Consider the following 12216-nt stretch of genomic DNA (forward strand, 5'->3'; position numbering starts at 1 on the left):
ACTGCCAGGGAATGCCCGAAATTCAGGCTTTCGTTTTGAGTGAGATAGTCTAAGGGGCCTGTCCTTGTCAGAGTCAGTACCTGTCATTATCAGTTGATCACTGGAGTATCTTGTCTTAATTGTTTTTAATTCCTTTTCTTACCCCTAGGAGCTTGGTGTCGGTGGCACGAGCCAGTGGAAAATCTGTGGCCTGGATCCCACGACGACGCTCGGCATCTACTTTGAAGTAGTCAACCAGGTGGGCTGGATTTCTTTGTGAATAGTCATGTCTCTGCATTGTGTTTTCTGATTTATTAGAGACCAGTGGCCTTTGGTTTCTCTCTCCAGAAGCTGATGCTACTTTGGGCTTGTGTTGGGCCTGATACCATTCTGGCATCATCTTTTTTATTTTTTCTGGGGTTTGGTCAGAGTCAGACAGGAGATTGCCCTTGTCACTTTATTGAACTGATAAGGTCATCAGAAGAGGACTGACTTTTATCAGCCATCATAATGTTGGTGAATTTCTGAGTGTGTCAGTTTTTCCCCAGGATTTTACTGTTTTAAACTCAGACATACAGAAGAATGAGTAGAATGGTACAGTGGATATCCCAGTAGCCACCACTGAGGTTCTGTAATTAACATCATGTCTAGCCTTCCCTCAATTCTTTCTGTTTGGCTGGACTTTGAAGCAGGTTGCAGTCATCAGTGTCTTTCCTCCCTGAACCCCTCAGCATGCATATCATTAAGTCGTGTTCAGTGTTTATTTGAATATGGTTCTCTTGTTGGTTTTTTTTTTTTTGATCCCTGGGTCGGGAAGATATCCCAGAGGAGGGAATGGCAACCCACTCCGGTATTCTTCTAATTTTTATCTTTAGTTACTTTTTTAAAAAATTTATTCATTTGTAATTGAAGGATGATTGCTTTACAGTATTGGTTTTTACCATATATCAACATGAATCAGCCATAGGTTTACCCATGTCCCCTCCCACTTGAACATCCCTCCCACCTCCCCCGACATCCCACCCCTGTAAGTTGTCAATGAGCCCCCACTGGTTCTCTGTTTTTGAGATAAGAATTATAAACAGTGAAAAGCCCTGATCTTAATGTCACATTCAACATGCCTTGAGAACCTTGCTGTCACCATGGTGTTGGTCTTAGGACGCACCTGCAGCCTCTGTGACTGCTTGTGTGGGGTCCTGCACTGACAGTCACAGGGTGCTGGCCTCTTGCCCTGCAGCACAACGCCCCGATCCCGCAAGGAGGCCGAGGCGCCATCCAGTTCGTCACGCACTACCAGCATTCCAGCACCCAGCGGCGCATCCGTGTGACCACCATTGCCCGCAAGTGAGCACCCCAGCTTCCTCTCTGCTGAGCCCTTGGTCTTTGCTGTGGAGGGAATCTAGTATCTAGTTGTTCATCTCTGCAATCCACTGATTGTATGGTCCTTACCAGCCCTTGCTGGCTCATCTGATCAGAGCAGGGTGGGGATGTGGGTGGGGGAGGAGGGGGCAGGGGAGGAGGCAGCATTTCAGCTCACTCAGCTTAGAAGATGTTCATTTAGTAGGGATAAGTTCTTTAAAAATGATTTTTTCATTATTTTATTTATCAAATAAGTGACCCATAAGCATACCGTCCTTGTGAAAGATTCAAACAGCACATAGTTATGTAAAGAGTGGGTCTCCCTGCCTCCCCTGAGGTGAAGTACAATTACCATGCTGGCTTCACTGTCCACAATCCCATTTTTGGGCAGTCATGTACCACGTGTGTGCATTATATACGTGATGGCTTTTATGTTGGTGCGCATAAGCTTCTCTCATTAATGTGTCAAGGACATCTTTCTTGTCAGTACATAAAGGCCTCAACCTTTATGTTTTGTTTCAAAAAAAAAAAAAAAAAACTCTTTTGAAGTAGTTGGTAAAGAATCTGCCTGCAGTGCAAGAGACCTGGGTTGAGTCCCTGTGTTGGGAAGATCCTCTGGAGGAGGGCAGGGCAGCCCACTCCGATATTCTAGCCTAGAGAATCCCATGGACAGAAGAGCCTGGTGGGCTGCAGTCCATGGGGTGGCAAAGAGTCAGACACGACTGAGTGACCAAGCGCACATTACATTCAGGTGTACAGCATGGTGGTCTCCTGTTTTAATAGGTTGTAATCCGTTTAAAGTTATTATAGAATGTTGGCTCTAGTGCCTCTGCTGTACAGTGCGTCCTTGTAGCCAGTTTATTTTATACACAGTAGATTTTACCTCTTATGCTCCTCCCTTCTTCCCTGTCCTGGCTGGTAACCGCTGGCTTGTTCTCTGTTTGTGAATCTGTTTGTTTTGGTATATTCATTTGTTTCATTTTTTCGATTCCACATGTAAGTGAAAATGTAAAGTATTTAGTATTTGTCTTTCTCTGTCTGACTTGTCTCAGTAAGCATAGCACCCTCTAGGTCCATTCGTGTGTGTGTGTGTAAAAACAGCATGTGTGAGTGTGAGAGCCGGCCCTCACCCTCTCTACGTCCATTTGTGTGTGTGTGTGTGTGTAAAAACAGAGCATGTGTGAGTGTGAGAGCTGGCCCTCACCCTCTCTAGGTCCATCGTGTGTGTGTGTGTGTGTGTGTGTGTGTGTGTGTAAAAACAGCGTGTGTGAGTGTGAGAGCCGGCCCTTATCCTCTCTAGGTCCATTCGTGTGTGTGTGTGTGTGTGTGTGTGTGTGTGTGTGTGTGTGTAAAAACAGAGATTAAGAAGAGGTGCGTGTGTGAGTGTGAGAGCCAGCCCTCACCCTGGGATGTCCGGTCAGTTGGGCAGACGTGCAGAGCCAGCTGAAGCACATCGAAGCGGCATTTGACCAGGAGGCGGCGGCGGTGCTGATGGCGCGGCTAGGGGTGTTCCGAGCCGAGTCAGAGGAGGGGCCAGATGTGCTCCGGTGGCTGGACCGACAGCTCATCCGGCTGGTGAGTTGGGGGCAGTGGCACTGAGTTTGGTCTTGGTCTCAGTTCTACTTTTGAGAAAAGAAAACTGTCATTCAAACCTATTATTTTATATATTCCGTAAACAAGAGTTTTATCAGTTGCTTACCTCATACCAAGCATTGGTGGTTCTCAGAAGGGTGTAAACAAAGCGTCAAATACGCATGTTCTCCAGGGCTCACCTTACAAGTGGGAAGAGGCTCCACACACAGGCTGTTTAGATGATGGTGTAGACCTGAGTGTGTTGAGGGTTGACTCAGGAGTCCCTGTGAATGCTGGGCATCTGCATTTTCCTTCCAGACCTTGGATGGTTTGGGGGGAGCTGGGGTACAGCACTGCCAGCCTGTGGGCACAGTGTGTGGTCAGTGTGTGTGGGGACCTGCAGAGGCCGCGGTCACAGGTGCCTGAGTGCAGTGCAGGAGCAGCCGTGCAGGTTGTTCGAGCGGTGCCCTGGTTGTGGAGTCAGAGAGGGGAAGGGGCAGGTGTGGTTCTTGAGCAGAGGTGTGTCAGCAGCGTGACGCTTGTGTTCACACCACCTGTCACCATATAAGATCCACCAGAGGTTGAAAGGGCTGCTGTTGGGGAGGCCCATGGAGGATTTTTCTGGCTCCAGGGGGTGGAGGCTGGGATGGTGGTGGTACGGTTGGAGGGGAGAGGAAGTTTGGAATCAGGATATATGCTGAGAGGAGGATTGATCGAACCTGGTCAAGCTATCTGTGGACTCAAAACAGAAAATCAGCGCAGAGTCAGATTTTAAGTGTGGGTAATTGCAAGAATGATGGAGTGCTGGAAAAGGGGAAAGGAGAGCAACTTGAAGGTGGAGAAAAGGAATCTCCTTTTTTTTTTTTTAATGTAATAGTTTATTTTGAATGTGAACTTGCAAAGCATGTCCAAGGAAAGCGCCCCCCTGTAGTCAGGAGAGGTCCTGAAGGAGCTCAGGTCAGAGATCAGCACTGCATCTGTAGGAGGGACATGGGTGACACTGGCCTGGCCGTCAAGCTGTTTGTAGACAAGGAGGTGAGGATGGGAGGTGAGGAAGGGGGTGGAGGAGCCCGCCACAGTCAGGGGGAGGGAGGGGGCCAGGCCCTCAGAAGAGGCAGAGGAGGATCAGTTGCTCAATGATGGCGTTCAGGAAATTACTGCTCTAGTGGCTGGCTGACAGGAGAAATTGAAGAGGCTGGGGGTCCCCTGGCTCATGGCAGGAGAGGATTTATGATTTTGAGGTCTGTGCGAGAATGTGATGCAGAGAGACTCGTTGCCAGAGATGAGCTTTCTCCAAACGGTGGGCAGTTGGATCCTTTGGTGAACAGAGGGTGTGTGAAAGAAGGGGGTGTGAGAGAAGGACATCAGAATGAAAGAGAAAATGTTGAGGTCCTTTAATGGACCAGAACCTGGTGGTCCGGAGTCGACTGATAAGAAAGTAAAGGAGAGAGAAAGAGGCTGATATTCCTTGGTGTATGCAGAAAGCCAGTAAAGTCCCTGACATGGGGCTTGCTCTGTTCACGGAGGCCTCAGGCACCCTCTTGATGAGGTGAAGGCGCAGAGCGCCTTCTCGAGAGGGTCTTAGAAACCCGGGCAGGAAAGTGAACTCAGAGAGCCTCTGCGTTCCAGGGGATCAGCCTGAAAGAGAGAGAGAGAGAGAGAAAGCAAGGCACGAGGACCAAAGCTCTGATGGAGCAGAGGTGTTTTATTCAACATTGTGTAGGTATTTATACTGTCTTAAAAGATAGCTATTTTCAGCAGAGATGAAATCAAAATTTACAAGTTATCAAGGAAACATGAGGTCACCCATATGAAAGAGAGACGGTTGTAAATAATCGCTTTTACCATATGGCTCATAAAAAGGAAGAGGGTACTTATCACCATATAGAAAAACTAACGAAGGAAATGCCTGGACTCCTCAGCCCCTGGGAGAGGCTTACCTCTCCTCTTAATTCCTGAATATTCAGGAATTAATAAGGAAAAGAGGATTCCTGACAGATCCAAAACTGCACACAGGAAGCCTCCTGTTAAATGCTTCCTGACAAGAAAACATTCATAAACTTGCCTGTGAGAGGACAGCAGAGTGGTAGAGAGATGGGATGTTAGGTTATCTCGGTTCTGGAGGTTTTCCTATGGAAGAGTCGCCTGGGATGCCTCTTCTAGCCCCTTCCAGCCGGCACTGCATGGGAGCTGTTAGGACGTGGGGCTCCGGCCCCTCCCAGATCGCCTCCCCTCCCTACACACAGGTGTTGAGTGTTGAGTGCAGTGCTGGGCTGAGCAGGAAGGGGTGGAGGTGAGGGTGGGGGGAGTGGCCCTCTTTCCAGGAGTTTTCAGGTAATGCTCACTTTGTTGTTTTTTTTCCTGTTTTCTCTTACCAGTGTCAGAAGTTTGGACAGTATAACAAAGAAGACCCCATGTCATTTAGGCTATCAGATTCCTTCTCTTTATATCCTCAGGTAAGTAATACATGTTGTTAAAATAACAAAAGAAGAAGAAAGTCATATAAATAAAGCTCACTGCTCTCAGGGTAAAGTGAAGACTCGATGTGTTTGGAGGCTTCATCTGTAGGTGATGAAGGTTGTTCGGGTCAAGGTCAGATGGTGCCAGAGCCCCTTGCGAGACACAGGGGACACCCAGATTGCAGGTGCACAGACTCTGGGGAGAAGGCAGAAGGCATGTGAGGCCATGGCATGATCTCTGATTCACGGTTTGCTGAGGGCCAGGCGCCTATTTCACTTGGTGGCTGGGAACCAGCCCCGTAGCCAGGCCTGGGGTGTGCGGGTCGGGCCCCTCACAGAGCAGCTTCCCCAGAACAGGAGGCAAACTCAACATTTTCCTCCTTCCCTCAGGGATGCCTTAGTGAGGAAGTAGTAGGAAGAAGCAGACTTTCATTTTTAAGGGAACTGGTTAGGACTTTGTTACACAAACGGGTATTACCTTATCAGATACTCGATTTGGTGAGTTGACCTAGATTTCAGTCTCTAGCTTGTGTAGCCTGGACTCTAGGGCTGCACAGAGGCTCGAGAGCCCAGCTCACTGGACGGGCTGGCTGGGTGGTTCTGACGTGTGTCCGTCTGGCCTATGTGCAAGCCATCGAGGCTAGAAGGAGGCCCACAAGAAGACCAAGCTTCTCCACCTTGGCTTGTGGAAACTTTGACTTCCCCGGAGAACCCCCTCTTTTTTAGAAATGTTTATTTCTAATTGTAGTGAAAGCCCCACAGCATTTATTGACCCTCTCACCCATTTTTAAGTGTGAGTTTGGTAATGTTGAGTATGTTCGATTGTTGAGCAGCGAATCTCGGCCACTTTCACCTCAGTAAAGAATGGTCATTTTTCAACTCTCCCCTCCCTGTTCCCCAGTCATGGGCTGCCATCCCAGCCTCAGCTCACCGTGCCTGTAGGCCTTGGTCCTGAGGGCTGGTTCTCCTGTCTCCGGGTGGTGGCAGTTCTGCTCTCTGGGGGTCTAGGAAGGTGACAGTTGTGTGCTTTGTTCTTTTTTCTTTGTAAATGCAGTTCATGTTCCATCTTAGAAGGTCTCCATTCCTTCAAGTCTTCAACAACAGCCCTGATGAGTCTTCATATTATCGGCACCACTTTGCCCGGCAGGACCTCACCCAGTCCCTCATCATGATCCAGCCCATCCTGTATTCCTACTCCTTCCACGGGCCCCCAGAGGTGAGGGCCCTGGGCACTAGGAATCACCTGATATGGAGTGCTTTTAGTCTAGCAAGTTCACTCTTAGAGTGAAACTATAAGAAAGAAATCTTTGAGTCTTTATAGTAATGTAGCAGCATTTCTGAGTAAAAAACATGCATAGGAAAAAGTCACAGTATGCATAAAATTAGAAAGCAGTCCAAATGTTCAGTAGTAGGGAAGTTAAGTAATCAGAAATATTCACAAAGTTTATGTAACAGAATAAAGTAAATCCTTATGTTAGATTAAAGATGATTTTTAAAAAGCCACCAGGAATGAAAACTATAAAAAAAAAAACCACAATGTCAATATTTGTTGTTCTTTAGTAGAAATTTTCAGATTTCCCTTAATGAGTTTAAGTATACTTTTATTATTGAAATAAAAGTCATAATCAAATATATTTTTAAATGAACTTTAAAACTGGTATTAAAGGATGTTCTTTTTCACATAGGCATTGTAGTTCTCTGTCATCTACCACAGTAGATTTGCGAGAAGTATGTCTGATAGAATTTATTTCTAGCACAAAACAAAATTTGGAATTACTTCTGGTTCCTAGAGCAGAAGATTAACATTCATCTTGCTTCCTAGTTGATGAGAGATTATTTAAATCTCTTTCTTGTACAAAGTTGAAACCTAGAGCTGCCCAGTCGGAGCAGAAAGTGGGGACTTAACACGAAGAGGGGGTGAACCTCCCTGCAGCGTATATTCGGCCCTGCAGCTGCCCGAAGGGAGTCGGGGAGGCTGGCCCTGGGCGGGGGGCGGGCAGGTGGCCATGTGGGCACCAAGGGAGGACCCACGCCGTTCTCTCACTGTGTTGCAGCCTGTGCTCCTGGACAGCAGCAGCATTCTTGCTGACAGAATTCTGCTCATGGACACTTTCTTCCAAATTGTCATTTATCTTGGTGAGGTAAGACCTTGGTTATGGTATTTGTATACTTAGTAATTTCAATATTACTTGCTATAAGTAAATCTGAAGTGGTCCTTTTACATTTAAAAAAATTTTTATACAATTTTTAAAGGTTACTTTTTTCACATTGTTAAGTACATCCTTGAGCTCTATCCTGCCCCTTCTCCTCCCACCAGTAACCGCTAGCTTGTTCCCTAGATCTTTGTGTCTGTTTCTCTTTCATTATATTCACTAATTTGTTGTATTTTTCAGATTCCACATATAAGTGAGCTGATCCAGTATTTTATCTTTCTCTGTCTGACTTATTTTACTAGCATAATGCCCTCCAAGTCTATCCACGTTGTTGCAAATGACAAAATTTTGTTCTTAGGGCTGAGTAGTATCCTATTGTGTATATATCCCATGTTTTCTTTATCCATTTATCTGTTGATGGACACTTCGGTTGCTTCCATGTCTGGACAGTTGTGAGAAGTGTGCTGTGAAGATTGGGGGGCACATATCTTTTTGAATTAGTGTTTTTGTTCTTTCAGATAGATGCCCAGAAGTGATCATATGTGATAGCTCTGTCTTTAGCTTTCTGAGAAACCTCCATAGTTTTTTTTAGGTGGTCCTTTAAAATCACTATGATTTATTGCTTTCTGAGTTGTCAGGCAAAACAGTTATTCATACTGTCCTTTCGGAGTTGTGCATTAGAGTCACTAGTAAACACCACCAAGTTTGGGACTAGAGTGTTTATCTGAGATAACATGGCCCAGTGAACCTTATGCCAGGTCTGTGGTTCCCAAGGATGGCTGTGGATGGTGTTCATTTCTTTCTCAGAGAGGTTTGTGCCCTAAGGAAAGGAGGGATTCCTCAAAAGAAAATCCTCTATGTTCAAGGATGTTTTCTTTTTTTCTATTATATATTGATACATTCTTTACCTTCAGTTCATTTCTCTTTGACAACTGACTTGACTCTCTGGTGTCTGTACATTAGAAGCGATTTCAAATGTCCTTTAAGGAAGAAATTGTTTTCTAATATTAACAGGTGTTTTATAACCTGAGACTGTTTTCAGATGGTGGTATCCTGGTCAGATCCACTTGGCTCCCCTCTGCAGCTCATCTTTCCTGACTTAAGACCTTGTCACTAGAAACAGGTCCCGGGTGGAGTGTTAGAATGTCAGGGCCATCTGAAGACTGTTATTACAGCATCTCCACAACAAGTTGTGATTTGTCTGTTTGCTGCAGACCATAGCCCAGTGGCGGAAGGCAGGCTACCAGGACATGCCCGAGTATGAAAACTTCAAGCACCTCCTGCAGGCGCCCCTGGACGATGCACAGGAGATCCTGCAGGCGCGGTTCCCGATGCCGCGGTACATCCACACAGAGCACGGGGGCAGCCAGGTGAGCCAGCTCGGCCCGCTGCTCCGCTGGCCTCGTGCACAATGCCTCCTGAAGGCTCTGAGTCCACACAGCCTGGTCAGTATTTCACATGGTGACTGAAATCAACAGGCAGGTCAGCTTCCAAATACGACTTCTTTCTAAATGAGTGGTCAGCATATGCTGGTGTGGAAAGGAGAGAATTCCCAGAGTAAAATACACCTCATGTTTCAGGAGCCCAGTGAATGGAGACCCTTTGGGCATAAACTGAACAAACGGGTTCCCGTGTGGTAAAAAACTTCTAATTTAACCAAAAAAAAAAAGTAAAGACCTTTTTTTCCTGTTAAACTAATACTAATGCCATTTTTAATCTTTAAATCTACTTTTTCTTTTTTAAGGCTCGATTTCTTTTGTCCAAAGTGAATCCATCTCAGACACACAATAACCTGTATGCTTGGGGACAGGTGAGTAACTGTCAGGAATTTGAGGAGGGGCCAGGCTACTTTTTTTAAAATGTTGCTTTTAAATTCTACAAATTGGAGGATTCCCTTGCAGTACAGTGGTTAGGACTCAGCGCTTTCACTGCCAGGGCCCAGGGTTTGAGCCCTGCCCTAGAACTAAGATCCTGCAAGCCACGTGGTGTGACCAAAAAAAAAAAAAGAAAGAAACCCCAAAGTGAGAAAAAAAAAAATGCTACAAATTGTATCCTTTTTGGCTCAGAGATAGTAATTTGGGTGTTTTGCTGGGAAGAAAACTTTGACTAATATAGAAATTTTCTGTTACCAACATTTTCAGTTTATAAGGTTTCAGTTACCTGAGAAAGTGGTCAGAAATAGTAATTCATGACTTTTGATTACACACCATTCTGAGTAGCCTGGTGAAGCCTCACACCTTCCTGTTCCCTCTCACCCGTGTTCTCTCTGTCTTGTGTATCCACGCTGTCCACGCCACCTGCCTGTCAACACCTGTATAGGAAAACTTCAGTATATGCAGAGTTCCATTCTACCCATGTGTGGTGTCAGGCACTAGAGTCTTGGAACTTGTCCACTGTGGATAAGGGGGCGACTAGAGTCTACTGTGTAGGCTAGGGGCAGGGAGACATGTGGATCCCCTTCTGGAGTGTACAGTGGAGTTCGATGGGTTCAGGCCAAAGGACCGGATGCTGAACTGTGACCTCCATGTGCTCCCCTCAGAGACACGCAGCGTCTCCCCAAGCCCTCCGCTTCCTGCTCTGTCTCCTCTCTGCTCCTGCTCACCACTACTCCTCCCTCCTCTTCACTTCTCAGCTCCAGCTTCCTTCTTTATCTGATTATTCCCAGCATTTATATCTCCCTCAGATGAGTCTTATTTTTCATTGTACATTCTTAGAGCATTCTTGGGGGTGGTAATTTTAAAAATTTATATGCAGTTGTATGAAATAACAGAGAGATCCCCTATACCTTAACCCAGTTCCCCCAGTGGTAACATCTTGCAGAGCTATAACTATCATAACCAGGATATGGACATTGATGAGGTCAAGATATGCATTTCCATCTCCACAGGGGTCTCTTGTGTTGCATTTTATAGTGACACTCACATTCCTCCCGCCTCCACCCTTTCCCTGACACCTGGCAGCTCTTCTCCTGGTTTCCATTTCTGTAATTTTCTCATGAAAAAGGTTCCACAGGGAACTATATTCAACATCCTGTAATAAACCGTGATGGAAAAGAGTGTGAAAAAGCTTATATTTACACATGTATATGTAGCTGAATCACTTTGCTGTATAGCAGAAACTTTTGCAAATCAGTGAACATGTAGGAAACCACATGGCACATAATCTTGGGGGACTGGCCTTTCTCCCCTCAGCATGCTTATCTAGAGATCCAGGTTGTTGAATGTGTGGATAATTTGCTCTTTCATTGGTTGAGTAGTGTTCCAGTAGACATACTGCAGTTTATCATTCATCCATGAAGGACAGCTGTGGTGTTCACAGTTTCTGGCCATTAGGAATAAAGCTGCTGTAAACATTCTTGTACAAGTTTCTTGAACATAAGTCTTCATTTCTCTGTGATAAATGCCTAGGAGTTCATTAGTTGAGTTGGCTGATAGTTACACAGTTTTTAAAGAAACTGCCATACTCTTTTTCAGAGTGACTGTCTCCTTTTATATCCCCAGCTGCAGTGTATGAAGTGTTGTTTCTCTATCCTTGTCTGCATATGATGTTGTCATTATTCTTATTTTAGCTGTCCTGACAGATGTGAGTGGTATAACATTGTGGTTTTGATTTACATTTTCCTAATAGCTAGTGATGTTGGACATCTTTTTTGGTGCTTTCTCATCTTTGTGTCTTCTTCAGTGAAGTCTGTGTCTTTTGTCTATGTTTTAATTGGATTTTTTTTTAAACGATTGAGTTTTGAGAGTTAGTTATATATTCTTGATGCTAATCTTCTGTCAGATTCATGGTTTGCATGTGTTTTCTCTCACTTCTGGTTTGTGTATACATTGTCTTCACAAGGTCTTTGGCAAAGCAAAAGTTATTTCTATGAAGTGTACTTTTTTTTAATGGATTGTGTTTTTGATGTCAAGAAATCTTTGTCTTACCCTAGATTCCAAATATCTCCTGTGACTTCTTTTACTTTAAATTTGCGTTTCAGTCTGTGATCCATTTTGAGTTAATTTTTGTATGAGATGTGAGGCTTAGGTTTATTTTTTGTTGACGGGTGTCCAATTGCTCCAGTACCATTACTTGAAAAGGCTACCTTTCTTCCATTTATTGCTTTTGCATATTTGTCAGAGATTATTTGGGCATATTTGTGTGAGTCCACTTCTGGGGCTTCTGTTCTGTCCTGTTGAAATATATTTCTGTCTCTCTACTAACACTATATAGTTCTGGTTATTGTAGCTGAATAGTAAATTTTGAAATCAGGTAGACTGGTTTCTGTTACTTTTTTTTCAAAACTGCCTTAACTATTCTGATTTCTTTGCATTTCCATATGAGTTGTACAATAATCTTGTATCTATTTTTAAAAAATCTTGCTGGAAGTTTGATAAGAATTGCATTGAACCTCTCTGTCAATTTGGGTAGAGTTGGCACCTTTATTGAGCTTTCCTATCTGTGAACTCAGTACATCTCTCCATTTATTAAGTCTGTTTTTATTTCTTTCATCAGTTTTTCTTTTTTTCTTGAGTGACTCTCAGTGATACTGTATTTTTAATTTCAGTATCCAGTTATTCATTGCTAGTACAGGTCTTTAACTTACAGTGGGATTACATCTGCATAAATGCATCATAAGTTGAAAATGCATTTAATACACCTAACCTGCCAAACATCATAGCTTAGTCTGGTCTACCTTAAATATGCTCAGAGCA

General features: G+C 44.6%; 1 protein-coding gene across 6 annotated transcripts in view; it reads left to right on the forward strand.

The window, feature by feature from the left end:
* SEC23B (SEC23 homolog B, COPII coat complex component) overlaps positions 1-12216 on the forward strand; it is a 36839-nt gene that overhangs the window by 19599 nt on the left and 5024 nt on the right. For 5 of the 6 annotated variants that reach the window (XM_015099656.4, XM_015099658.4, XM_015099655.4 and 2 more), the window contains exons 12-19: positions 149-238; positions 1217-1323; positions 2760-2913; positions 5289-5366; positions 6424-6585; positions 7424-7510; positions 8737-8892; positions 9267-9332. In XM_015099656.4, coding sequence (XP_014955142.1) covers positions 149-238; positions 1217-1323; positions 2760-2913; positions 5289-5366; positions 6424-6585; positions 7424-7510; positions 8737-8892; positions 9267-9332 — 900 coding nt within the window. Of the gene's footprint in view, positions 1-148; positions 239-1216; positions 1324-2759; positions 2914-5288; positions 5367-6423; positions 6586-7229; positions 7332-7423; positions 7511-8736; positions 8893-9266; positions 9333-12216 lie in introns of those variants that run through there. The other variant, XM_060397488.1, reaches the window with a different exon arrangement.

This window comes from Ovis aries, chromosome 13 (assembly GCF_016772045.2).
Source record: "Ovis aries strain OAR_USU_Benz2616 breed Rambouillet chromosome 13, ARS-UI_Ramb_v3.0, whole genome shotgun sequence".
Classification (NCBI taxonomy): Eukaryota; Metazoa; Chordata; class Mammalia; order Artiodactyla; family Bovidae; genus Ovis; species Ovis aries.